The sequence below is a fragment of the Botryllus schlosseri genome, chromosome 1 (genome assembly GCF_051294905.1).
Source record: "Botryllus schlosseri isolate E-star chromosome 1, Bs_hap1, whole genome shotgun sequence".
Taxonomy (NCBI): Eukaryota; Metazoa; Chordata; class Ascidiacea; order Stolidobranchia; family Styelidae; genus Botryllus; species Botryllus schlosseri.
The window spans coordinates 23,574,056-23,600,887 of NC_137236.1; the positions used below are offsets into that span (position 1 = coordinate 23,574,056).

The following is a 26,832-nucleotide window of genomic DNA, read 5'->3' on the forward strand; positions in this document are numbered from 1 at the left end:
TAGGTTACCCTCCAGTCCCCAATTGCAGTGCAGATGACTGTGTTTTATGCACTTGGCAAGCATTTTTGCATGTTACCCGTCATATTACAACTTTACAAGGTGTCATCTGTCTGTGTTTTGGTTTGTAATCTATAGTGTCTTCTGGTAAGTTTATCGCAAGATATCGGAGGAAAAACTTACGACACTCCGGAAAACTCCGGAAAAATAGCTGTAGTAATCTCCGAGTCCACTCCGAGTATCACAAAATTGGCAAACCTCCGCTCCGAATAGACTCCGACTCCGCTCCGATGCTCATCACTAATATACATTAAACATTCAACATTACCAGCATGCTGATGTTCTTAACAAACGAACTGAAAAACGATTCCAAATACCGTTGATTTCCATCTGATGATGTTATTGATTTTTGTTTGCGGTAATTTATCCTCATGCTACGTCTAAAGAAATGGCGCGGTTAATATTAAACCGGCTGCTATCTATGGCTAGTGATTATGTATCGCATATTGACAAAGCGTAATCTTATTGGTGAGTTCGCTCTCTTGGTTGAATGTATGCCGTGCGAGGTGCACGTGCTGTGTATACTGGTCATGTATATGGTAGCTTGAATAATAAACTTACACGAACACTTGTTACACGACCCCACGAGAGGTGAATAGATCAAATTCCGCAAATATACCCTACATTACACCTTTGACGCTCAAAGTAGGGTCCGATATTCAAAATGGATGGCTAAGAATACACATCAACGCGATTGTGTAAGGTGTGTAACATTTGCCCGAGTTGCATGCGGCTATATTAATAATACACGGTCTTAAGCAAGTAATATGTACATTTCCTAGACCGTGGTGTAAGCCTACTTCAGCACTACGGTACTGGGTACTTCTATCTTACAAGGTCGTTATATCTCAAATTATATGAAGAGAAGATTAGTCAAAAAAGTTGGCGAACGTCTGATCAATTGTATTCGAGATCTTGCGCCTACATTAATATTATGCTGGTTAACGGGAGATCGTAAGATGTCCAGTGAAGAAATTGTTGGAAATGTACTGTGCTGTCCAATTGTACATCATAAAGTCCGGATTGACAGGACCCGTTTACGCTGACCCACTGCGATAATGTCCATAATGTAATCTGATGATGATAATTCTGAAGAAAAGATGTATACTTGGGTATTTGACTCGATAATATTTAATTACCCACTCCCTCTCAATCGCCGTTAGTGACGTTGAAATCAATATTTGGAAGTGTTAACCATTGAGTCGATTGTTATTTGAAGTATACGCTTGATTCAATCGCCGTAACTATTCTTTCGATAGTAAGTGTGTAAATACTCTGGTATTTGTATTTCGTGAAAGGCTTAAAGTCTAGTGCAGTTTTAAACTAACATGTCCTCGTAATAGATGCTAATGGTGAATCTCTCTTCAGGCAATCAATTTACGGAGAATTACACGTATAGAAGTTTAGACGGAGGATACGTACTAAAGATATGTGATATAGATAAAAGCATACTAGATCTAGGTAAAGCGATTCTGTATATAGGATTGTAGAGGTGCGAACAGATGATGGAATTCACTATCGTAAAAATTCCGGAAAACTATTGTGCAGTCCTTCTACTTTCGAGATAAACCCTCTTGTTAATCAGCATTGAGTTTTTCAAATTTTTATAAGTCAGGGGCTTCCAAAGGAGGGGTCACGATCCCAATGGAGTCGTTGTCTAGTCTCGGGGTCCCGGAGAAGAATATTAACTCCCAATGGCTATTACAAGAACGCCAATTACGCGGATGCTAACGGCGTCTAATTTCTGAATATTTTAAATCATTTTTCAAAAAAAGAAGAAAGCACGACCCCTGAGGAATGCGCACCGGTATAAACACGGTATCGGATCACTGAAGTCACCACCTATTATAACTTAAGGGTATATCGGGGGCATAATAAAAATCACTAAGATATTAATTTTTTCATCCGGACAAACTACAAGTGACCAGTAGTGCTACGTGTTAACAATTGTATAATACATACACACACGCTCGGCGCGGTCGTATAACGTAGAGCGATAACTGTGTTTCGCGTGACACAGAGTACCATTTTAATTTACATCTATATACTTGATTTAGCTGTATATTATCTTTTGCTCTTATTATGTCTTATTCTGTCTATATTCACTATGTATTTCATAGACTTCTAGACCAGTGTTTCGCAACGTTTTTGTCTTCGCGGGCCCCCTTCCGGCCCTCACGGACCCCTGCGGACCAAAAAATCTTTTGTTCCAATTTAGCCCAATTATCGTGAAACAGTGCAACAGTCACCTTTTTCCTACAAATAATTCCTGTAGGCTAGTTATAAACGGCAATAAAATGACTTTTTTGATAATAAAATCATACTATTTATGTAGAAATTGGGTGGACTTAGATTATTTCAAAGCGCATTTCTGCATTTTTTTATTACGTGATCGTGTATTCAAATTCCGCGCCTTCGATTTGATACGAATGAGTACCGAAAATCCATTTCCGTGAAGATAGGTGGTGGCGAATGTAGTAATTAGGGGCAATGCCTCCAATGACTCCAATGCGCATGATCGAAACGGTGCCAAAATAGGGCAAGAGATTTCTTAATGAACATACAACGTCAAGCCTAGTCATTTCTATCTAGTAGCTCAGCTTGAAGTTATTCTGGAATAGGGCTTATGTAAATCAAATGAGAAAATGGGATTTTGAAAACAGTTCGAATCAACCCCAACAAACATCTATAAACAGCAATATATTTGTGTCAGAAAGCTATAGTAAATTAACATGAGTTTGCACAGTCATTTCATCCGAGACGGCGATTCTGTTTATGTGAGTCATCAAGTTTTAGCTGTAATGAAGCACAAACTGCCTCGTGATTCTCCTAACATAAATATATATATAAAGTAGGTTATCAACTGTTTTGCAAATTTGAAGGTTTCGCGGACCCACTGGAAATGATTCACGCACCCCGGTTGTACACCACTTTTCTAGACGAACGCCTAGGTTATTTACTGCAATGTAGGATTATACTATCTCGCAGTAGACTACCCCATCGAAGCAGACGACACAATTTTCTGTAGACCTGCGTTCCGAAAATCAAGGACTGGGGTCAACATTAAATATATACTGGTAATCATGGATACTCGCGCTCCAGTTTCTTCCACATGATAGACTCGCGGGGTTCCAATTTAAATCATTTGCGTCGTTTGACGTAAATGTACACCAACCGAGTAAAAGATTATTTCGCTACCATGTCCTTAGCTGATAGTCGTTAGATCACCATTTATTTGTCCTGTGTTGAAATTATGAATGTTTGGGTTGATTGATGATAATGAACATCAGCAATGATAATATCAGTTAGTTCGTCCGGGAACTGTTTCTATGTAAACGGCGAAAGTGTCGAAGTCAGATTTTCATTAGCCTGTTTACATAACGCTTTTGATATCTGCGTTACACTCCCAAATTTTACTAACGCATACATGGGCGAGAGATTATAGTCATTCGAGATTCGAATTGATTTCGAAAGTTCTTTGAGCAAATAGCTAATAATGGAATTGAATGGATATACCCTTCAAACAGTCAAAGCCGATTCACCGTGCGTGCATAAACTTAATTACTCACTGAAGCCTAGGATAGGCGTAGCACAACGATTTCTCGGTGCCGTTACTGTGAAGCATTGAATGAATTGTTTTCATAGATCTGTCAACAGCAACACATAAATATGTGGGTCTCATTTGGTCTGCCATGCCATTTCTACGGTTAGGCAAAATGTTCGATTCCGATTGTAGTATAAAGCGTTGAATCGAGTGGAGTTTTCGTGTCTCACCCATTACGACATCATTGACATTGGTGATATTTGACAAAGTAAAAGTTTTTCCTTATAGTCGACTACAATTAAGATATGTTCAGTTCGGCCTAATCAGGAATAACTTTGTATAATTCTTCCAGCCCAATCGATTTGTAGTTTTGTTTAGAACGCCACTTAGGTAATCGAGTCAGTCCGAACATTGTTGGCGTATTTGTAAAATGTCTTTTCATGCATCTCGGTTCATGATGTTCGTTTCTGGTGGGGGGTGAAGTTAATGAACTGTACATAATTGACTGTCATTTGACCTTTCAGCAGCGCTAAATTATGATGAACATGGGTTCGTCTTTTCATTCATATTTGCAGTTGTTACAGATCATTCAAAGGACATGGCAGGTCGGATAATACCTGCATGATTATATAAATATATCTGAAAACATCCCACCTATCTCCATGATTTCATCATTTGTTACACGACACACACATCACAGTACATGTGATTTAATGTTAAGAATTCAAATGATAATAATTATCATCAACTAGTCACACAAATAGAAGACAGTGTGGAAACGACTTGTTTAGTATTCTTCCAAGAAGGCACCAGCATTCGCCCAGAATATGCAAATGATAGTCGTGTTCACTCACTGAGAATAAGATGACTCAAAAAAGGATCAACAGGAGGCGACGAAATTGTTGTGGCATGTGACCGCCGGCGAAGTCAAATGTCAGATAAGGTCCCGTGATCTCGAACACTGGCTTATTGGGGGATAAGTTGTTATGCAGAATCCGACAAATGATAACAGATACAGCAACCGCAAAAGCTCCAGAATTCCTATACTCAAGTGTAGTAGGTGTATCTAGGCTCCTCTTCTCCATCTCATCCGTGTATACGGTATCTCATAAAAGCCTATAGAATTTCGCCGTGCTACAAGTCGGCAGCTACGGAATAAAAATGCTGAAAGTTGGCCTCGTGTACATGACAAATTCCACAGTACTAGAAAAAATCTATAAATACTCTGGACGCACCAGACTTGCCGAAGCAGCCAGGCGCAAAAGACGCGTCGCGCTTCTTATTGAGAATATAGTAGAAGAAACACAAGTCAATAACCAGCGACCATACATACCAAAACGACTGCTTACTACTGCAGAATACTGCATGTAAGTACTTTACCAGTGATGCCGTCTGGTATGATCTTCACATCCTGCCTCTAGTGCAGGGCGAGCGACATACGGCCCGTGGGCCGGATCCGGCCCGCAGACAGTTTTCCGTCTTACATGATAATGTGGCCCGCGGCCCCAGTCTTCCAGGATTCCCTACTACTTGTTTAAATGCATCGGATTTTAGTCACCATATTTTATTATACACATGTATGCGCAGCGAGCGAGGGTGGAGCTAACGCGTAAGTTCGTCGAAGCGAGAAGATTTGCATTATCGGCATTTACGATGTACTTAACCCAAATGTCATTTGTGGTCATCATGGTGTTTGTCGACTACAATGGTCAGGTCATTTACATCACGCCGACATTTCTTATTTTTGATTCCGTAACCGTCGACTTGTAACACGGCCCACTTCTAACCTTTTGTAAGACACCGCTTATGCCAGTGGTCGCCAACTCAAAACGGGCCGCGGGCCGCATGAATTTAATATCGAGGTAAAATAGGCCCCACAGTTGAACAATCTCGCTATCTCGTCTTCAACTAAACTCTAATGAATTGATATTTGGTAAATTTGGGGTATCGGGCTTATCGAACGCATTGAAATCTTCATTATGGATTGCACAGTGTGTTGATTGATCAGAGAGAAGCAGACATGGTGGTGCCTGTATGGCAATGCTGTTCTCACATCCACATTGTCTTCGTCATTATTGGCGAGAAATGGCTTGAAAACTACATTGCTGTCGTTAAATTACATTCATTAAATACGAATTATTCCTTGTTTATGCGGATAAATGGGCTGATAATGTATCAATTCAGCAATCCGGCCCACCAAGTACTTAATTTTCCAATATCCAGCCTGCCGACTGGAGAAGTTGCCCGCCCCTGCTCTAGTGTAACGTCAACTTCCAATATCACATATTTCTTCTTACAACTATTATACAGCCAGAAACAACTAAAAAGTGCTTTTATTCAGCAACTATTTCATATATTCATATCCGCCAGCTATTAAATCCATAGAGGCACACTTTCTACTGAGCAGCTTTCTACTGATACAGGCACGGGACTAACTTTCCGTACGGAAGCAAAAGAGCCATGAAGTTGACCCGACGATAACCATAGCGGCAGACTCCGCGAACAGTAAGTCGCTGTCTGAAAAGAAACTCAGTAAACTAAGCGAGAAACAGTACGATGGAATCCTGCGCGGCAACAATCGCGGCTGGGAAACATGCATGAGTGAATCCGCGTTTTGAGAAAATACGTAATGATGTTCAGGTATCATTAGAAAGAAGCACTTTGACCAGCACATTTTACTGAGTGGACGATAACATTCAAAAGTAGATATTTAGTTAACACAAACCAGTATCGTCAACATACCCGATCGAGTTAGCAAGCTGATCTAATGTTATATGATTCGTTCAGAAATCATTAGCAAGGAAAGTCTCCGCTGTAAGATCGTGACTATTTGAAAATCACAACTATCTGTCTATCTGTCGCCGTACAAATTTTACTTGTTTCAGCACAAATTTGCCAATACGACAGCTAACTATATATAATAGGATAATAGCTGATTTATTAATCGGATATAACAATCCGAGAATATAGCAAACTGTTTCAATGGCAGAAGGAGGTCACGACCCGACTGCTCGCGTCTCATCATCGAAGCCTAGCATCGCAAGTGAGTGCTTATTTTCGCAATATGGTCGTGAATGGAAATATTAGTCGTTACCAAATGCTAACCAAATACTAACTTTTCAATGAATAGACCACATCTTTCCAATATTTTAAATTGCTGGAAGGATGCCACTGTGACGATAATAGGCATAGTCCTGATCCTTTCCCGATGACTTAGCATCGCCGGGAGGCAATTCCGTTGCTTTATGTTCAGAAAATAACCCATATTCGTTATTTACCAGTTTCCATTACATATATTTAACCATCATGAAGCTCCTGAATTGAAAAGAACCATACGCATTCACGAATACCCGCGTCGCTAGGAATTTCCTTATGCTTCGTAATACTTCGTATTTATAATTTTATAACATATTCCTGCTGTCGAGCCTACCGAGATTGTTTCCAAAAGATAATCACATCCTCGTACGCATGTATATCTGGAATTTAGTGGTACTTTTTTCATGAATTAGAGCATTTATTAAAATCAGATGATCCATTTTCATGCAGTTTTGGCGAAAGGAGATCACGTCACTCAACATTTTGAAAATGCTACGGTGAACGTTGTTGCAGGAGACCAGTACAACACGGTGATTAACGGTAAGCAGAGGTGATCAGTAAAAATGTAGTTGTACTGTTTCGGAGTACGCAAGTAGGTTGAGCAAATAATTGAACTACTCACTCAACTTTACCAATTAGAGTACTTTCCAATCTTTAATTCTCCACTTCGACTTTAAGTAGATCTGAAAAGTCTAGGAAATGATCACTTATACTCGTAATTAAGGGCAAATTTTTACAACAATAATTGTACTTCCACTTGAACACTTAGACGGGCTTCTTTCATTTCAAGTTATACTGTACAAAGGTGCATTTAGCGCGATATTGACGAATCATTAAAGCAATACATTCGGCAGTCGAGTCAGAAAGACGACTTTATTTTAGTTAACACAACAAGAAATTATAGTACAGATCTTAGAATCAGCAGTTTTCTAGTCCGGCAATCTGTCATTTATAATTTGTAATAAATGTCCTCCTTTCCGGATTCCAAAATATGGTCACCCTACCGAATTTATATAGCAAATATGACTTGGCAATGTTGTGACAAGAGCTGTACACAAATTTATCTGTACTGTTAACCATTCGTTCATCACATAAAAGACAATGCGAGTGAATCAAATTATACACGACACAGAAAACGCTAGAAAGGCGCCGGACCCTTATCAGGTATAGGCTCTAATTAGATACAGCGAGGGCGCTGATCTTTATTGCATACACACCTTACCAAATTTAGAGTTGGATCATGGATCTTTTTCAAATCGACACCGAGTCACGATCAATGTTCACTCTAATTTTTGACGAGTCTGCGCACACTCACCAACTCACTGCGTAGGTAGACCCTTGGACAACAGTGCGTAACAACTAAAAAAAGGGTCATCGTTTCGGATTTTTTGTGCGCAACTTAGATTTTCTGTGCGCAGAAACCATATCAGCGCTGCGCATTTGCGCTCGTGCGCAGCTTAAAGGGAACATCGGTCACGGCCATAAAAAGATATGACCCATCACGGACCACAAACCAAAATGATTTCTGCGTTGATTCCTTACTATTGTAAACTAACCAATGCAGGCTACTACAAACATTATGATAACTGAAACAAAACCAACACGTAAACACCAGCTTATTTATTACAGAAATCCATATTACAAATTCAACTGGCAATCTAGAATATGGGTTGCAACTGAAACAGCTGGAACTGGAAGCACGTAAGTCACCATGCAACATATCAATGATTTATTCCACGATAGTTCAATGTGTGCGATATATACTATTCGTAGTGAACGACGAGTTTCGTAATATCTCGGCTACAAGCGTAGTGACGTATAGCAACTTGCTCTCTCATAATACACGTTTCTTCGAACTATCCGCGGTTTTATGATGTCATCATCATACGTAGGAATTAGCTCTGGCGACTGCCTTGCTGTAGGTTATGGCGTTTGTCTTGCTGTATATTGTGGGTTCGATTTTCGATATAACATATCGATTCAGCGCTACGCATCTATCATGTCTTATACTTTAGCTGACACTTTCTTCAGGTATTCTCATGGAAATGACATTGTATAGTGTACGAGTTCATTTATTGCGTAAAAGAGCATAATATATCAATGACAGTCGCATGTACGATAATCTAATGGATATAACGACAGACACAAATTAGTCGCACGTACGCCATACCTGATTAATTTTGTAAAATGAATACTAATGTTATTAAACCGTCTAACACTTTACGATGAATTTTGAAAAGTATATAGAAAATTATTCTTTTCCGATGCACTATAGATTTCAATACTCTGGATTTTGTAGAGTAGGCAATATACTAATTTTACTACGCCGCATCGAATGTTATAGAGCAGAAAGAAACGACTTTCTACAATGTAATAAAGACTTTACACTATCGATTTTGTAGAACGAATGCTAATCTGATTAGACTATCGAACACTTTTACGCTGAATTTTGGAAAGTAGATGGAAAAATACTCTTTTCCAATGTAACAAAGATTTTTGCATTATGGATTTTGTGCTGCATCTGTATATACTAATTTTACTAAACAGCCGAACACCTTTACATCGAAATTTATAGAGTAGAAGGAGACTACTTTTTTCAATGTATTACTGACTTTTACACTATGGATTTGTGAAATGAATACAAATCTTATTAAGCCGTCAAACACTTCACGGCGAATTTCGTAAAGTAGATAAAAAACACTCTATTCCGACGTAGGCTACTATAAAGTTCCACACTCTGCATTTTGTACAATGTACACTAACTTAACTAAACCGCTCCGGCTTTTATCGAGTAGAAAGAAACCCCCTTATATTTTGATGTCGTAAAAATACCACAAACTCCGGTAGCGTTCAGAAACGATGAAGAAATACTTGTTTTTGCGTTCACTCACAAAATACGGAAGTGTTTATGATATTGGACTGACTGGAAAATTGCCTGACGATATGGAATATTTGATTCCGGGATATATTCCAATTAGAATTTCATAACCTGATAGCACTGGTCAACAAAAAGAAAAAGAGAAGAAATTTTGACAGAACACCTGAGAAACGTTTCTGCGGTTTTCGAAGTTGCTATTTAGGAATATTATATTAATTTGCCTGATGGGCTCTAGAAAAGAAGACATTTATATCCCTATAACGCCTAAAATCGCTGTATTCGCGGTGGCTTTAAAACGTTTCGGAAACACTGGGTTAGATGATTCAATCGGTGATTTCATTCTTACTATATTAGCAATTTCGGAATCAGTACCGCAATATCACTCGATATAACGCGTTATTTTATATGTATGCGCTGTTTATGATGAATTGCGGTATCACAGATGGTGTTTTATTTGCATGTGCCTCACTCGTCCATGCGCCATATTTCTTTTATGGACAATGAACGTTAAAATTACGTAATGTTATTTTTATACATATATACACTTATATGAAGAGAAGGAATCACATATGTGAAGGCCTGATACCTAATTAACTAATGGGGGAAATTAGATTTATATGCGAGAGGTGAAAAGGGATAATCTGCTAATATTCCGTATCCATGCCGGACTTGCCGGTGTAGTAATAAGTTGGCCGATATACCTAATATAAAATCAACGTCTAGTTGCTGTCAATTTTTGACAACTAATGAATTTCAATAAGGTATACGGATATATAACTCGGAAACCGAAAACAATTTATGTTGACTTCATCTTCTTAACGAACTCCGGCATTGATTTTCGATGTCGCTATTTCTAAATAAAATTAAAAAAAAAACTATTTTACTGAGTTTCAGGCAGTATTGCGTCCACTTTGTGATGTTATATTTTATGATTGAGAATTCGCACAAAACTTTAAATTGACTAATGGTGGCCAAACTTTTTGGGTTAGTGGCTGACTGGAAAAATTATAAAACGCTTTTAGCACACTTGCAAAAAAGTTGTTTTTCAAAGAAAAAACTTAATGTGGTAAAGAAATGGTTTTGCGACGTTTCGTATAACAGTGGTCTGTTCTTTTGCAGAAAGATTGTTGATTCCTTGCTTACGAATAGACTAATAACCCATCTAAAGTTGTGAACATCAAATCCTTAGAACTCTTTCAATGCAAGTGGAATTCCAGACAGTGCGTTCAGGTTTTCGTTTTTTTTACGAGATTCTTCACAAGGAGTGTGAAACGAATTTTCGACACATAGTACCCGATGATTACGGGACGATTACACACTCATGGGCACTGTCATGATTGGTTCGATTTCCATGGTTATATGTGCTTATTTATCAGTTACGAAGCAGTGTCGCATATAGTTATTTTCCCTCATCCGCGTGAGCGGTGTCTTACTAAAACCCTAGAATGGGACCGTGTTATAAGTCAGCAGTGACGGAATAAAAATGAAGAATATCGGTGTGATGTAAATGACCATAGTAGTCTACCGACAACATGAATACCTCAAAACAAACAAACTATAGTTCTCCCAAAAATTCCAAAAAGATTCTCGGCACCCCTTACAATATGTGGTGACACGTCAATGTGCCTAACCGCACAGTTTGAGAATCAGTAAACTATACAATAAAATTTCACTTAACACATGACCGGTATCAGCCTACATATAAAGACAAGCACATTGATTACAGAGCTCACTGTGGTTAATCCATCGGGCAGTTCTGAGAGTAAAAAAAAACTGAATGCGCAGATAAGTTCAGGAGCTGGTGAGTTTCTATAAAACATCTTAATGGATTGTTTGACCTACATGATAGTAATGAAATATACTCTTACTTCAAGCTTATTCTAACTTATTATACTACTTCCTAGACCGGTTATATTTTAAGCTACTTCTACTTGATAGATTTAAGAATGCCTAATTATTTACATATTTGTGAATCTCAACTTTTACTTCTTCTTGAGTAGTAACTGCAAGCTTACGAACAACAATGACTATTTTGACCACTCTGGTTCATTCATAAATTTTATCCTTCGGTGACTTCCCACTTACTTCTAGCCACGGGAGGCGGATAGCTATTGGCTGGGCAGATCCAAGTAGCAGGGTAGATCCAAGTAGCTTTGAATCCCGATATGCCTTTGCCATACCGATTTTACCTGCCAATCTCAATCTGTAGTCGACAGTCCCTGTCGTCATCAAGTAAAACGTTCAAAAGTAACTCGACGCGATGTACCCGCAAACCAATTAGTCGACTCGGAATCCAGTTACCTCCTTGAATTCACTCACTCACGAAATTCGAGTACGTAGTATTTCGACTGTAGCAATGCATTTCAACCTGTGTGACGCTTCGCACTAGTGCGAATGAAGGAAATTGCATTGCGAATGACGGAGGTGGTGTGAATGAAAATCCGGATTGAGTGCGAATGAAAATCGTGAATACTTTTAATTTTTCTGACGTGGAATAATTCACATAAACGTAATGCGAAATTCAAGGGCAGTGTAACTTTTGTGATTGCGACGCAATTGTAAGTTGTTTGACTTACGACGCACCACTAATCGTAGGTCTCACAGAGTCACAAGCCGTAGTGCATTAATATTTCCGCCCTATAATTATTACGTAACCAAAAGCCTGGTTTGGAAGCTGTAGCTACACACACAATTGTGTAGTGACAGTCATACAGTACGTCAGCCCGTCTGAGCCTGCGACAGGCTGAAAAATGACGTCAAATTGACTTTCTGCTTTCTTTCGCTGAACAATCGTCGTATTTTTGTATTAACTGTTCAATTACCGCGAGACATGAGAATAGTAGTAAATACCACTATTACAGACTCACAATCGCAAGTTACTGTAACGCAAATTTTTACCCTTCCACGGGTTAATAAAGTATGGACCGCAAGCGGTTGGCCTAAAAGTTTGGGCCGACACTCGACACGGTGCCAGTGTTATCTGTTAATATGTATATGTAATTTGTTGAACTGATTGCAAAATATCCTGCGATAGTATTTGCATATCCAAGGTCACTGTGTTGGGTACTGTAGCCAATAAGCGAGACACGCAGAAATAACACTTGATCATGGCAATCGCCCGACCTTTTCAGCTAGTTTGTGCGAATGAAATTTATTTCACAAGAAAAAAGGTTGAAAAGCACTGGACTATAGGATCAAGGGATGTCAATACCGTATCGACGAAATAACTACTAGGTTGCATGTTGTTTTTCTTCTGAGGCAATTTCGGAATTAATCATATTGATGCATGCATTGCTAAAGTGCTGATACTATACCTGAACGACCAACTACCAAGCTACTAATAAGGTCATAGCTGTGTTGTGGATATAGCACATAAATAAATATATCGAATCTGCATCATCATCTTATTTCCGACTATTTTTTTTTAGAAATGTCATTTCTAGCAAAGACTAGACTACATCTGCGAAACGAAGTTGGGGAAATCAAAATGCCAGCTCGTCCCACAACAATGGTGATAGATATGCAAAACTCTACAGACGCCAATCCGGAAAATGGAAGTCACGGTGCTAGCAAAACTATATTTGGTCGCGACGTTGAAGAAATCTCTTATGTCCAATTTCACGATCCCTTGAAGGACGAAGTTCCCAGACATGTTATGATTCTCGGAGAAGCGGGAGCGGGAAAATCGACCATTTCAGCAATGTATTGTTCGGCTGTGGCCGATGGAAATGTTGAGACGCTTCGTAGTGTAGAACTTGTTCATTACGTCCAGGCAGCCCACCTTCATAATAATAGTACCGCAAATGCCTTTGATCTCTTATTCACCGAACAAATGACTTGCGATCCTATGACTGAGCTGACTGAAAACGAGAGACGTGCTGGAGCAAAGTGGTTAAATCAGAATTCTGGCAAGCTATTATTGACAATTGACGGCCTTGATCAGTGCTTAGATAACTTTGCTGTGAATAGTCTACCGAAAACCGACCAACAAAACAATTCAAGAATCAGTAAAACAATTGCTAAGATCATGGGCGGTAACATATGGCGTGGTGCATACATATTGACTACGTCGCGGTGGAATATATACTGGAACTTTACTGCCGAACAGAAACCTAACAAAGTAATCGGCATGAGAGGACTTGACGACGGAAATCTAAGATTGGCGGCATCAGGACACTCTGTTGATGGTGATAGGATGATAGATCAACTCGTAGATACTTCGCCGAAATTATTGAATTTGTGTCGAAATCCCATGTTTCTTAAGTACATGACGAATGTATTCCGAACCAATTCAGAAAACTTGCCTGATTGCATTTCTGGTCTCGTGTCAGCATTTTTTCGAAATTTTTTTCGCATGTCTTCTGAAAAGTATGGTGATATCACGAGACTTGCGTACCATGGAATGTTGAAAAATTTATTCGTTTTCTCCCGATGTTACTTGGAAAACTTGGGAATCAATCCAAAAGACCTGAATGACTTCTTGTCTGCTGGAGCAAATCCGGAGAAAGATCAAGATATCGCCAATTCATTTGACGATATTTTTGCGTTCTCCCATCAAACGATGCAGGTCAGCAACGTTTATGTAACCAAAATTTCCCAATTCGATAATTGCAAAGCTACCCGTTCCAAACACTGTGCAAGTGGTAGCAAATAACCAAGGGTAGGCATTTCTAGAACATCGTTGTGTCGCAATCATGGAGATTGACGCAGCAAGTAGTACGGCTGACCACGAAATTGTTCTTAATGTTTGGTTAAATTAATATTAATCACCCATCTGTGAATTTTCCCTTTAAGCTGCTGCGGACACGGTCTCTGCGCACAGAAGATCTAAGTTGCGCACGAAAAAATCCGAATTGATGACCTTTTTTTTAGTCGTTACGCACTGTTGTCTCAGGGTCTGCGCAGTGACTTGGTGAGTGTGCGCAGTCTCTTCAAAAATTAGAGGGAACATTGCCCTCTGTACACATGTTGACGTGTCTTCTGAAAGCAGTGGAAACCAACATCACTGTACATGTTCACAACAATTCAGTTTCAATGAGAAATTAGCATGGTTAAGTACAAGCAAGCATTGAATACCTGACATAATACTCTCTACTTTTAACTGGAAGCGATGGAAACTTGGGACCATTTAGTAAAACATAGTTGAAATATATTCGAAAATGATCTATTTTAAAAATTTACTTCTGACTACTGCACTATCGGTTGCAGACTTTGCTTATCAGTTTTTTGAAACAAGTTATAATTTCGAAATTTAATAATAATGAATTTTTGTACACGTGTATATTTATTGACCTGTAGCCAAAGAATGCTTGCTGACGACGTGTATTTTATAAAATGTTTACTAACTATATGATTTAGAAAGATATGGCACGCCATCTTCTTTACATTTTTATAACCAAGCGATTGATAAAGACAGACCCGAAACAGTACTTGTTTAGCACCCTTTGTGCTCTCATAGGACGAAAAAACTTTTGGGGCCCTATAACCCTCATACCGCCCTTTTACGACGGACATTTCACAAATACTTCGAAATCACGCTTTAATGTGATGGGGATTGATGCTCATTATTTCGATAGTCGCGATTTTCAAGTCCAGGATTGAATTTTCTTTATATCAATAGTCTATGTACTAATCCTCGTCTCTAAGCCCACATCATCAGATTTATCGTTAGAGCTGGTGACAGCTTGTTTGTTTTGTTTGTATTCACATGTACGCAGTAGCGCTTATCGCCTATACGGTCATTTGCGCCACGACATAATTTTCAGTAATTTCAATCCATCACCCGTTGTAATGTTTCGGACAATTCTCGCTCTCTCTCATCATCGGTCACTCTCGTTTTTCCTGCCCCCATAGCTTGAACTTTGCTGCCGACTTTTGGCTTTTGGCTTTGACTTGTGGCTCGGCTCACCTTAACTCTGGGCTTTCGGAACACTGCTACGGCAGTGGGTCAGCGATGTGGCGTCCAGAGAAACATATGAACTTGGTAGAGCCGAGACTCGTACCAACGCACACTGCGCCAGCACTCGCATCCCTAGCTACAGGAGGTGGTGGCTTCGAAAATAAAAGGGATATCAAATTATCCTCTGGTGGGCCTGTTATTTATGACTTTGTTTTATGTTTTTCTTTCCGCGACCTCCTATCTCCTATATAGTCAAAATATATTGGAATCGTCCAAACGTACCATATTAAACCAAAAGTAAAGCCGCATACGCTAATAGAAATGGGCATTGATGCACAGCACGCGTCATATTCCTCGGCAGGTTCCAGGGTCACATTTGTACTATGAGCTCAGATTGCAATCATGTGATTATTCCGCGGTGGTTTTATCTGGTAATAATGTGTCATGGCAAGGTCATGGAAGGTGCTGAAATACCTATTTTGCTAAAGAATGCGTATTTTTTCTTAGGGATGGGAGGGTGCCTATATAAAAATCAGGATAAATGGCGAAGGGGCTACTCTACATGTTTTCGAGGTCGCGATTTTCCCATGGTGCAGGGAGTCGGTATCCAATGGTCCGAGACCCATATATATGGCTCTTTCGGGTATAACATATGGCTCTTTGGCTATTTTTTAATCTTGTACTGAATTGATGAATATTGCAGCAACTTGTTGGTGAATATTTATCACGGTCGGTAATAATTTTTCTCGTGGTAGTATAACCATTTCTTTGAATGGTAGAGGTAATGCTGTATCCATGGTTAGGGACTCGTACCCTCTTTTTCAAAATCCTCAAATTTTCGTTGCAGTCGCGCCGGCGACAAATATCCGATGAACCCGACTGGAAACCTAAGATTGCACGATACGCTGATTCACCAAAGATAATAGCAAACATAATGACGCCTGTATGTCATGCGAATCTTAAATACACATTGTATTGTATATCTTCGGTGAGAAATAGAGTACCATAGAAGTCACAATAACAAACTCAATTACAAACATGGCCGTAGCTGTTAAAATGCGATAAAATGTAGGCGTGTAGCGCAACGTTGTATGTTACCGCCGAATACATTGAAAATTTAGAATTGGATTAATATTTAGATTTTCGGAATCAGTGCGACAGTTACATTCGATTAATATCAGTTATTCTAATTTAGTTACGATTAATTCCACTATCAATAGTGAGGCTTGGCCTGTCTGCGCCATATACCTCTCGTCTCTTGTGTGTCACTTGCCACCACTGACCCCACGTCCCTTAACTATCATACCTTGCAGTGGGTATATATTACTGTGGTGACCATGTTTGACTCCACCTGCGCATGTGATCATGCATTCTCTCATTTAAAACGAGTATCACAACGAACATATGTTCTCGTATAAGTGATGAAAGTCTCAAATTTTGTATGAAGCCTTTAACCTCATGATTATCAACCAAGACAACAAAAGTATCAGTAATACCAAAACAAGTATTTCCTGCCAAAAAATGTTTAAATAGTTGAATCACACTTTTGCTGTTATCTACGACTGTTGAAAATGTTCATTTTCTTAAGCTCCGAATATCACATTACTCTCAATCTAATACGGTTAAAAAGATGTCACGTGCAAAAGATTTATTTAAATCAAGTATCGAATGTTCAAATACGGCAACCAGCATTATTAGAACGAGTGCCCGACCCCTGCATAGTGAAATATTGTTGATTGGAAATTTTCACTTTTCCCTAATGTTTCTAAATCGGACGTATTGGCCAACAATACAGTTTCATGCTACGCGTATTTCTTGATCATGTGTCCAGGAATTTTGCTGCGCACTGCATGTCGCGAGTCTCGACCGATCGAATATGAAGAGATTCATTTCGAATGATCTAAACGAGAATGGATTGGAGTTGACTAGACAATTTTTTTACGGATTGATTCTCAATGATAAAGTCACTAATCCAATGAGGAAGTTCCTGACGGGTAAGTGCATGTGTCCGCGTTATCCGAATGAACTTATAATCTTGCACATATTTCACCGTGTTTTCGACATGGTAGTAGGCTAGTGACGATAGAATGCACCTCTCACCTCCCCATGTTTCCAGAAAGGGGGACAGTAAGATGCAATACTGTTTCGGTACGAAGATAAGACCGCAACTATTATTATGACCGACATTTTGCTCCCACGAATTCCAGATTAACCGAATCCAAGCATAATATTATAGAGTGGTGACACCGCCAATACAAAATTAGCCGTGCCTAACCTATCTTAACTATAGGATAAGAGCAGAAATTATATTAGGATAATTTCGTATACATAGACCGCCTCCTATGGGATAGTCGGTCGAAGTTGAGTATTTGCTTAGCTTTGTTATATGCATTTAACATATTAGTTTGAAAGGGGAGAATCCGATCACATAATGGCAAATAGTCACGTTTCACAGTAGCCTACTTGTTTGTATGATTTATTAGATGGTAAAGTATTATAAATCATCAGCCCTGTAATTAATGTTAACGTCGTAAGATATGTTTGCGTGTAGAATTCGAACAGCGTTGCGTTTTAAAATGCATTATATGGTTTCCCTTCATCAATAATAATACTTTCATGGCCTTTTATGACTGGCAGGTCTCAAAACCCCAATCAGGGATTGTCGCGAGATGTTGTTCGAAGAACTTTTTAACATGGTAACTGATGGTACAATACGGGATATTTCAACTGTTCGTCTTCTGTACGAGTGCGGAGACGACACCATTAAAAAAATGAAGCAGCACGTTCAACGAGTTACAATCAATTCGGGAGACTTGCTTTAAACTGACCAAATTCTACTAATAACAATGATACAACGACTATCTCCCCTTAGAACGACGTTCGTAGAGCAAATCGATCTTGATCCATCGATGATATTGTATGTGAAAGATTGTCTCCGATCTACTGATATTTTTGAGGTATGTGAAATTCTATCGAATCAAGTTTTCGTAGTTAAATTTATATTTTATTCTCCAAAATTGTTTCTTTATGATATATTGCATTTAATAAGCTTATATTGTGTAACAAGGCTGGTTACGAGATTATGGATTCCGTGAAACAAATGCATTTCGATGATGTGATAACAATCCTAAACCAGTCGAAATTATGGTACGTCCGCCTTCGATGTGATGATGATGTCAAACTTTTATTTCTTTCCGATTGGATCAAAAGATCACAGGTATTCCATTTTTCTATTTTCGTTGTCAGATATAGATATGGCCTTCGGCAAAGGACTATTCTATGAATGTCCAAATGCTGATATTCAATATATGGTTCGGCAGTTGTGAATAGAATGAGAATGTTTCCGAATATGGGTAACTCACGAATACCCGTATCGTTGAAATTGTTAATTGATTTCACAAAACCAAACACTTAACAACAATGTACGACCTAAGCATGCGGAATATTGGTATCGCTAGGTTCAGGACTTCTACAAGTATTTTAGCCAGTGACCCAAGCATATCCACTAATCCAGTAACTGATGACAAGCTTGTAGTTTGGTATCTTTCATCTAATATCGGATATCTATACCCTCTTCGTCCTTTCATCCTTTTCACCTATCATCCGCGCTCGTTCGAACTTTCCAGGGAAACCAAATGACAGAAAATCTTCCAATGGTATGAAATGAACTTTTGTGCATATTGTCGTACTAACTTTTCTGCAGGTGTCACGCATCGATTATAGTAGGCCACTAAAGAAAGTTAACCTAGACGGCCAGAAAATAAAAAGTATAAAAATATCGTTTTCATACGATTGCGATCCACCCTTTGAGAACTAATATGACATAATCGTAGAATCTGGATGATTAAAATATTATGTTCTTCTAATTTAGATTCACCTGGATAACCTTGACTTGTTAAGAATAACGAAAAATGACACTTTGAAATGTTTGTTTAAATTTCTGTCGATACACTCATTAGCAAATCTGCGTTTGAACATAAATTCTGGCATAATTGGATCACAATTCAAAGATGTTGTTACGTCTCGTGGACCGATAACAAGGAAGGTGAGAATTTTCATTATTCAATGTTAGTACTAAATTGCACCATGTTGTCTGTTTTGTGTGTAAGTCTGTCTGTGTACAAGTACTCTAGAGCAGTGGTTCTTAACCTTTTTAAGCTTTCAGACCGGCAAAATTTCCTAAAATATTCGGCGCACCGGCGGGACTTAAAAAAACTGAAATCAACCCATAATATGATTACGAAAAGAGATCAACATTTTAAATAAACCTTTTAGATAACCTTTTTCTAAATTTGGACAATAAATTATATTATTTCAGATTTATATTCCTTCCGAAGACTAGAACAAGGTCCTTTCGACCGTGAAAACCAGTAATGATGCTGGCCTAGGCCTACGTAACCGGACCACAATCATGACGTCGCCGTCTGGGGTCTCCTGTGACCCGATATGCCCAACTTAAAATGCTCAATACATTGCTGTTTGCCAGACTCCATAATAATGTCAATTGTCGCTAAATTTTATTAAATTTTGCTTGAAGTCTTTGTAGCCTTCACCTTCACGTACAACTGGTCTTGGAGGTTCGACAATTACTGGACAAACTATTGTTTGTATATAACTATTCATTTGTACCAACATGTGTTGTGATCATGATCATAGACTCCGTACGCAGGTATGCTGGGTATACTGCACATACCGAGACAAGTTTCTGGGTATGCGGCTACCCAGAATTCCGCTAGGCATGTAACCGCCTAAACTAGCTGGTGGCTTGTGCTAATTAGAAATAAGCAATTTGTTTCGTTTCTATACCGGCTGCTCATGAGGTCAGAAATTAGCTCCAATACATTGATCGAACGCCAGTAATGATAGGAGACGCGTCGGGAGACGACCAAGACATCAATGTTACAGATATAAATATCTACGTGCGACATGTAGTGATTGCCATGTGCTCTGTAGTAAATAGTAATATGATATCTGACGCGCCGGCCGGAACTATCGCTTCTGCGGTGATTGTGCTGACATACTGACTCCCAAGACGGAATTAATAATTATACCACATCTCGTTTTTTTTTCAGTTGTATTTTCATTACAGCTGAATTGCTGTACACAGGATATACTGCATACATATCGGAATTGATTCTCCGTATTCGAGACGTTGGCTACTGATGTGAATCAGTTGAAAAGTATTTGCTAAATAATTTAACTGTTAGTAGTTATTATTTCATCTCCTTGGTAAATGTGCAAGACTTCATCACCTTCCATTTAGCGATTAAGATATAAAATTGCAACATGTCTCGTGGACCGGCAAGAATGCGGCCGCGGACCGGTGCCGTTCCGTCACGACTTTCCTTCCGGTCCGCCAGGTATATTATAATTTTATACATTAATTCCAAGATGCAATATATGTTCAAGACTTGTACACTGAAAAAATATATAAAATACCGAATTTTAAACTGATTCATAACTTCGTGAGCTAACAATAGGACTGGAAATAGGTTCGATTTGACTAGAAGTTCAAACGTGTCATTTGACGACTTAGGATATATATATATCGACTTTTCAATTAGATAAAATAAAATGAAAAGGGCAAACGTAACAGGAAACAAAAAAAACATCGATATAATCAGTTTGAGGCTCGTATTAAGCGTCTCCAACGTAGGCGGTCGTGGGCGTCTTCAAGCGACAGCCCGCGTTGCGCTAGATCAGTCTGCATTGTCGAGCGCCATGTTTTCCGATTCCAGCCACGACTTAGGAGCGACAAGTATATATCAGCTGACACGCTAAGCCGCGCAGTTAGCGCGATCATTCGTTTTCGATTCATTCATTTTGTTTAGTAACGTAACTAGGGACCCCAAATCTTCAACTGGAGAGGGACCGAGCTTGAAGGTGGCCCAAAATAATTTTGCAAATTATAATAAATCATAGAATATTTTTGAAACTTTTTCAACATTTTTCAATTTTTTTTACGTTTTGCGCGACTTAGTGCCACTCATTGTCTTGCTTATTGGGTATTCCTCTCCAAGAAATACGCATGTTTTATAGAAATAGGCATTTCGGCGTCAGCCATTGCAGTGCCACGACGCACCAACAAATAATGAAGTTTAGGCTAACCTGGCATTCCGAAAGTTGTGCCAAAAATTCGGCAGCGAGAAAACCATGGCCGAAGAAAACTGCGCTTTTTTGACCGGAAAATTCGATATTTATATGTTTAATTGTCCATAGGATCCCAAATGACAAACTCTGAATCTCGCTGTCCCGACAATCTGTACCCCACAGGACAAATGCCATCTCGCAGAGAAAATTTATTTGCCAGTGAATAAATACCAATTTGGAATCGTCTGCGGCATTTAGTTTAGTAAGCATGGGTGATTTCAATATTTATTCACTATACATCAGACAGTAGGTCACGAAAAATTGACATGCAACGAATTACTATTTCAACAGGCCCGTACGATAATGTTTATTATTTGTTACGTGCTCTCAATCTTCTAAGATGACAGCTCTTCTACAAAATATGACAATTCTGATCAGAGGGTCAAAAATTTATAGCAATAAAGACTACATGCAATTACGAATATTATTTACCGATTCAGTCATGAATGATCGCAAATTTTCGCTTATGGTGCGATTAGGATATATAAAATTTCTGCTTACACCGAGCAAAATGAATGTGCTCACACGTACTGGTTAAAAATTCATCCAACGGTGGGGTCTAGTGGCGACCCCTCCCTTTGCAGTGTAGCTTATCACCCTGTGGGGGCCCGAATTTTGTGGATGACCGGTATAGCTGTTGTTAGATTTTCTCGTGCGACGCATTGTATTTGTAGTAGCCAGAATAGCCTACGTCCGGTGGTAGTGGGCAATGAGCAAGGTAGCATGATAGGGTGCTTGGCTCGACTCTGAAACGCTTCTTCTCAAGATATTGTGAAAGAGAAGAATATTATTCGAGTGGGCGTGGTCGCTTAAATCCACGGCCTTCGGCGCGAAATACTGTAAACGTCTCTCGGTGGTAGCACGTTTATCTGGAAGCGGCAATTATAGGTCGACGCAGCAGACTAACTACCGTAAAATAACATGGATGCGCTTACGAACTTATTTAATAACGATCAATACCCTTCTAATGTCACTCTCTAGCACCACATACTTGCCAAAAACGGCTGCATGTATTACATTTTTGGTGTATTTTCCGGTCCGCCAGATATATTTCGAAAATTTACCAGTCTGCGACGTGAAAAAGATCGAGAACCACTGCTCTAGAGCATCGTTTGCAAACCTCACATAGATCATTTGTCTCCGCTAGTTCACACAGCACTAGATGTAGTGGTCTGAAATTCATCTAATAGCCATACCGATCACCCATAAAACTATTAAATGTCGCCACCATTTGTTAACGGAATTTATATGACAAAAAGCATTGCAGGTAATAATCGAACGAGCGAGAAATCAAAATATACTAATATTCACAATACAACGGCACCATAAGTTGAGACGTTGAAGCACTTTATCTAGGACATGATGGAAAATGTCAATATTTTATCAATATTTATGTGAGGTCAAGTGCATTTGAATCATTTACCTAACTTATGTGTTCGTTCATTATGAAATATTCATGCCTTTATCTCTTCGTATAGTCTCAATTCTATTCTCTTGACTCTGTGATATGCTATATATTACTACCTATAGTATTTGATATCCTATGTTGTACTCCGTTTCCATTCCAACGCCATTGCAATGTCAATGCTACGAAACACTTTTTTTAGGTTGACAAAATGACGATTGAAGATAAATCCATTACGTATGAAAAGGTTGAAGCTTATTTAGGTATTTTCCGGCGCTGCAAGATCACGAAGCTGGGTCTAGCTAAATGTGATCTCACCGACAAAGATGTTGACATGATTTTACAATTTTGTCGCGGTCATGGTATTAAGGTAAGGACACTGCTTCTATTTAACTTTCATATGCTATAATATAGTGATCATTTCGGAACAGAAAAAATACATTAATATATTAGATACATTTGTAAATCCGAAAGCTGAAATATCCGACATGCTGAAATTGTTAAAAGCGTTTAACTGAATAATTAATGTGGCGTATGGGATATTTTTAAATCAATATAACTGCTTTCCGATAATCGGATTCTAATTTCTCAGTCGTCATCTATCATAAAGATATTTTTCTGGAAATAAACTGAACGACAGGATATCGTTTCTAAAAATTAAATTTGAGGCAAGATAAAAATGGCGATACATCTTAGCAGGTAACTGTGAAATTTAATTTATATAAACAGGTTTTCTCACTCGAGGACATGCTAACATCTTCTTCATTTGCCATAATATTCTTGAAAACCAAACTATCTAACAACATGTTCAATTAGATCAGGGGCTGGGAACATCTCCCGTCGGTGGGCCGGATATCGGAAAATTAGGTACTTGGCGGGCCGGATTGATTAATCGATAAATTATATTCGCACATTTATCCTCATATACCAGGAATAAATCGTATTTAATGAATGTATTTTAACGACAGTAAGGTCACTTCAAAGCCATTTCTCGCTTATAATGACGTCGACAATATGGATTTGAGAATAGCATTGTCATAATGTCGCCACCATGTCCACTTCTCTCTGATAACACGCGGTGCAATTCTCAATTAAGATTTCAAGGCGTTCGATAAGCCCGGTACCCCAAATTTATCAAGATATCAATACATTAGGGTTGAGTAGGCTACATCGTGAATGCCGATAATGCAAGTCTGCACGCTTCGATTTACGCGTAAGCTCTAATCTTGCACGCTGTGCCCACATGTATATATTAACATCCATTCACTATAATTTGACGTAGTAAGCAAGCTGAGGGGAATCTCTGCAGACTGGGGCTGCTGTGCCATTGGTTTTGGAAGTGTGCCTATTCCCCACCAGAAATCCCTTAATTCCCAACAAGTGGAAAGTTGTCCACCAGCTGAGAACCACTGATCTAGAGCTAATTAGCAATTTTAATTATTCTTTTTATATTCATCGTAAAAAATCGATAAGAATAAGCCTACAACCTTTGAAAATTTGTTGAACCATTTAAGCTGCAAAACAAATGAAAGTACTGTCCACTATTTTTTCGTTGTATCAAACGATGTTCTGCATCAATCATTCAATAATAATTACGGTTGACTGAGAGATGAATGTCAGGAATTGCAGTGAGAGATCATGTGCTTTCGAGTAATCGTAACTGGGAGGATGAAATGTTATATTGTTATTCTGCTTTGCGACTTGTCGATATGGGATGGGACCATGAAGTCAAATGTGTATTGTGACGTCGCGAATATTGTCAGTATCACGGGTTGTTCGAAAGTATTTTTAGGAAACTGCGATCTGACGAACCAGAAGTTGGAATGCTTTACGGCAACCTGTGTGCAAAATCAAAAATCGGTAGGTCGTGAAATTTGCCAATACAGCTGTAATTATATTGTGATTTCCCAAAGCAGGAATCGGAAATGTGGTGTAGCAGGAATTTTGCGACTGCGTCACGAACATTTGGATTGACATTTGTGATATTTTCCATGTACCATCACATCATTATTACCACCATTCGAAAAATAGTATATGAAATGAACCATAGCCTCCACTTTATTCGTAAAGCAATCGTCTATTCTAAGTAGCCTCTTTCCTATTTTATAGATCTCTAGTCTGGAAATATTGGATGTCAAAATGCAAGCCAAAGTTTATCGTGAAATAGCTGTTACACTCCAGGCTATCGGTAGCAACGAGATGTTGTTCCAGACCTGTGAATTGACGAGATCGAAACTTTCTGAATTCTACATCGGTTGTAAGGACAGCGATCTTACCGTAAGTTACTTCAGTCCAAAGAAAACGCAACGTGAGCCGAGCTACATAAGTCGCGAGAAAACGACCGGGCGCATGGTAGTGAGAGCGACTTAACAACGGCTGCGAGAAACATTAAAAGACGTCCATGAGAATACCAAAAAGCTAAGACCCAAGAACAGTATGATATTCCTATCATGGAGCACAACGCCTAAAATGCGCTAAGCTAGGGTTACCATATTTTGGAAATCTAAAAAGATGACACTTTTTCAGAAATTTGAGACTTGCAAATCCGGAGAAGAATTCTGTAAAACCGGTGAATTTTTTCCACTCTGTGATCGGTTGACTAAAAAAAAGGTCATCTTTCCGCTCAGAGCTCAAAATACCGTTTTCTCTCCGCATTGTTAGGCAGATGACTAAAAAAAAGGGTCAACTTTTCGCTCAGCTAAAATCACCGGTTTTCACTCCGAAATACCCGCCGGAGAGTCACTTTTGTGCTAATTTACGGCATATCACTCGCAATTTGCTCTAAATCTGACCTAAATTTTCAAAAAAGAGCACAAAATATCAAAAAAGAGGACAAAAAGGCGTCCTCTGAGGATACTTTCAAAAAAGTCAAAAAAGAGGACAAATCCTCTTAAAAGAGGAATATGGTAACCCTACGCTAAGCACCACTGTGTTGTGACCATTAATACAGTAAGACTCCCGCGTCGCAGTGCAATGTGGTTGGTCCAGTTAGTAATCCCTTTGCAGGCCAAGTCAATGCATTTTGACTGAGCATTGTGTCGCTCACGCACTACAGCATTGTTTTCCTTGGCAACTATAATTTTTATGTTAGCTCATACATATTCCGATAAGCTGCTTAACCAAATATTTTCTTTTATATTTCGTTCGAAGATTTTTATCATATCCGCCAATTATTATTTAAGACGACTCGAAATTAATTCAGAAATTACAGCGAGCAATTATGTATTCTCTAGTAATCATTACTGAGAAGTTTCCTTATCGTTCAGCTGTCCAAACTGTCGATATGGGACGGTACGATGATGTCAGATGTATATTGTGACGTCGCGGATATCATCAGTATAGCAGGATGTTCGACAGTAGTTTTCGGAAACTGTGACTTGACGAAACAAAAGTTGGAACGTTTCACGGCAACATGCACGAAAAAACAAATTTCTGTAAGTATGAATAATTGCTGAAAAAATTCTTGGTACACAGATCAGGACATGAAAATGAAGCTCAGCAATATAATGATTTTGTGACGATGTTATGAGTTTCTTTTGGGAAATTCATTGTTAACCAATCGCATCGCCATGAATATTAATCAATTATTCGTATTTTCTAGCAGTGGTGGCTCGTCCAATAGGGCAACTGGGGCATGCCCAACCTAAAATTCTGTTCAATAACAAATATTTACCATTTATAGATGCACAGCATTCAAGATATACCGAAATCACAGCAAAGCTCGCATATACGCCTTCTGCTTTCGCTTGTAAATGTCCATACACAGCGAAGGCTCTGCGAATCGAATTCTCTTCTGTGTTTTC

The 26,832-nt window shown here is 38.9% G+C and overlaps 2 protein-coding genes and 1 long non-coding RNA gene across 3 annotated transcripts; all 3 read left to right on the forward strand.

Annotated features, from left to right (window-relative positions):
- The first annotated feature begins 6,035 nt into the window (after positions 1-6,035).
- On the forward strand, positions 6,036-9,383 carry LOC145438516 (uncharacterized). The gene is made up of 3 exons (XM_080315853.1): positions 6,036-6,644; positions 7,148-7,237; positions 8,327-9,383. Exons 1-3 carry the CDS (start codon positions 6,584-6,586, stop codon positions 8,569-8,571), a joined length of 396 nt encoding a protein of 131 aa, XP_080171979.1. The 5' UTR covers positions 6,036-6,583; the 3' UTR covers positions 8,572-9,383.
- A 1,351-nt stretch (positions 9,384-10,734) lies between these two features.
- On the forward strand, positions 10,735-19,043 carry LOC145445300 (nucleotide-binding oligomerization domain-containing protein 1-like). Its single transcript, XM_080323486.1, has 3 exons — positions 10,735-14,142; positions 17,306-17,468; positions 18,112-19,043. The coding sequence occupies exons 1-3, from the start codon at positions 13,006-13,008 to the stop codon at positions 18,294-18,296; spliced, it is 1,485 nt and encodes a 494-aa protein (XP_080179612.1). The 5' UTR covers positions 10,735-13,005; the 3' UTR covers positions 18,297-19,043.
- A 246-nt stretch (positions 19,044-19,289) lies between these two features.
- On the forward strand, positions 19,290-26,561 carry LOC145434623 (uncharacterized). The gene is made up of 3 exons (XR_013913500.1): positions 19,290-19,519; positions 23,232-23,399; positions 26,296-26,561. It is a non-coding gene; the product is annotated as an uncharacterized LOC145434623 (long non-coding RNA).
- Positions 26,562-26,832: the final 271 nt, after the last annotated feature.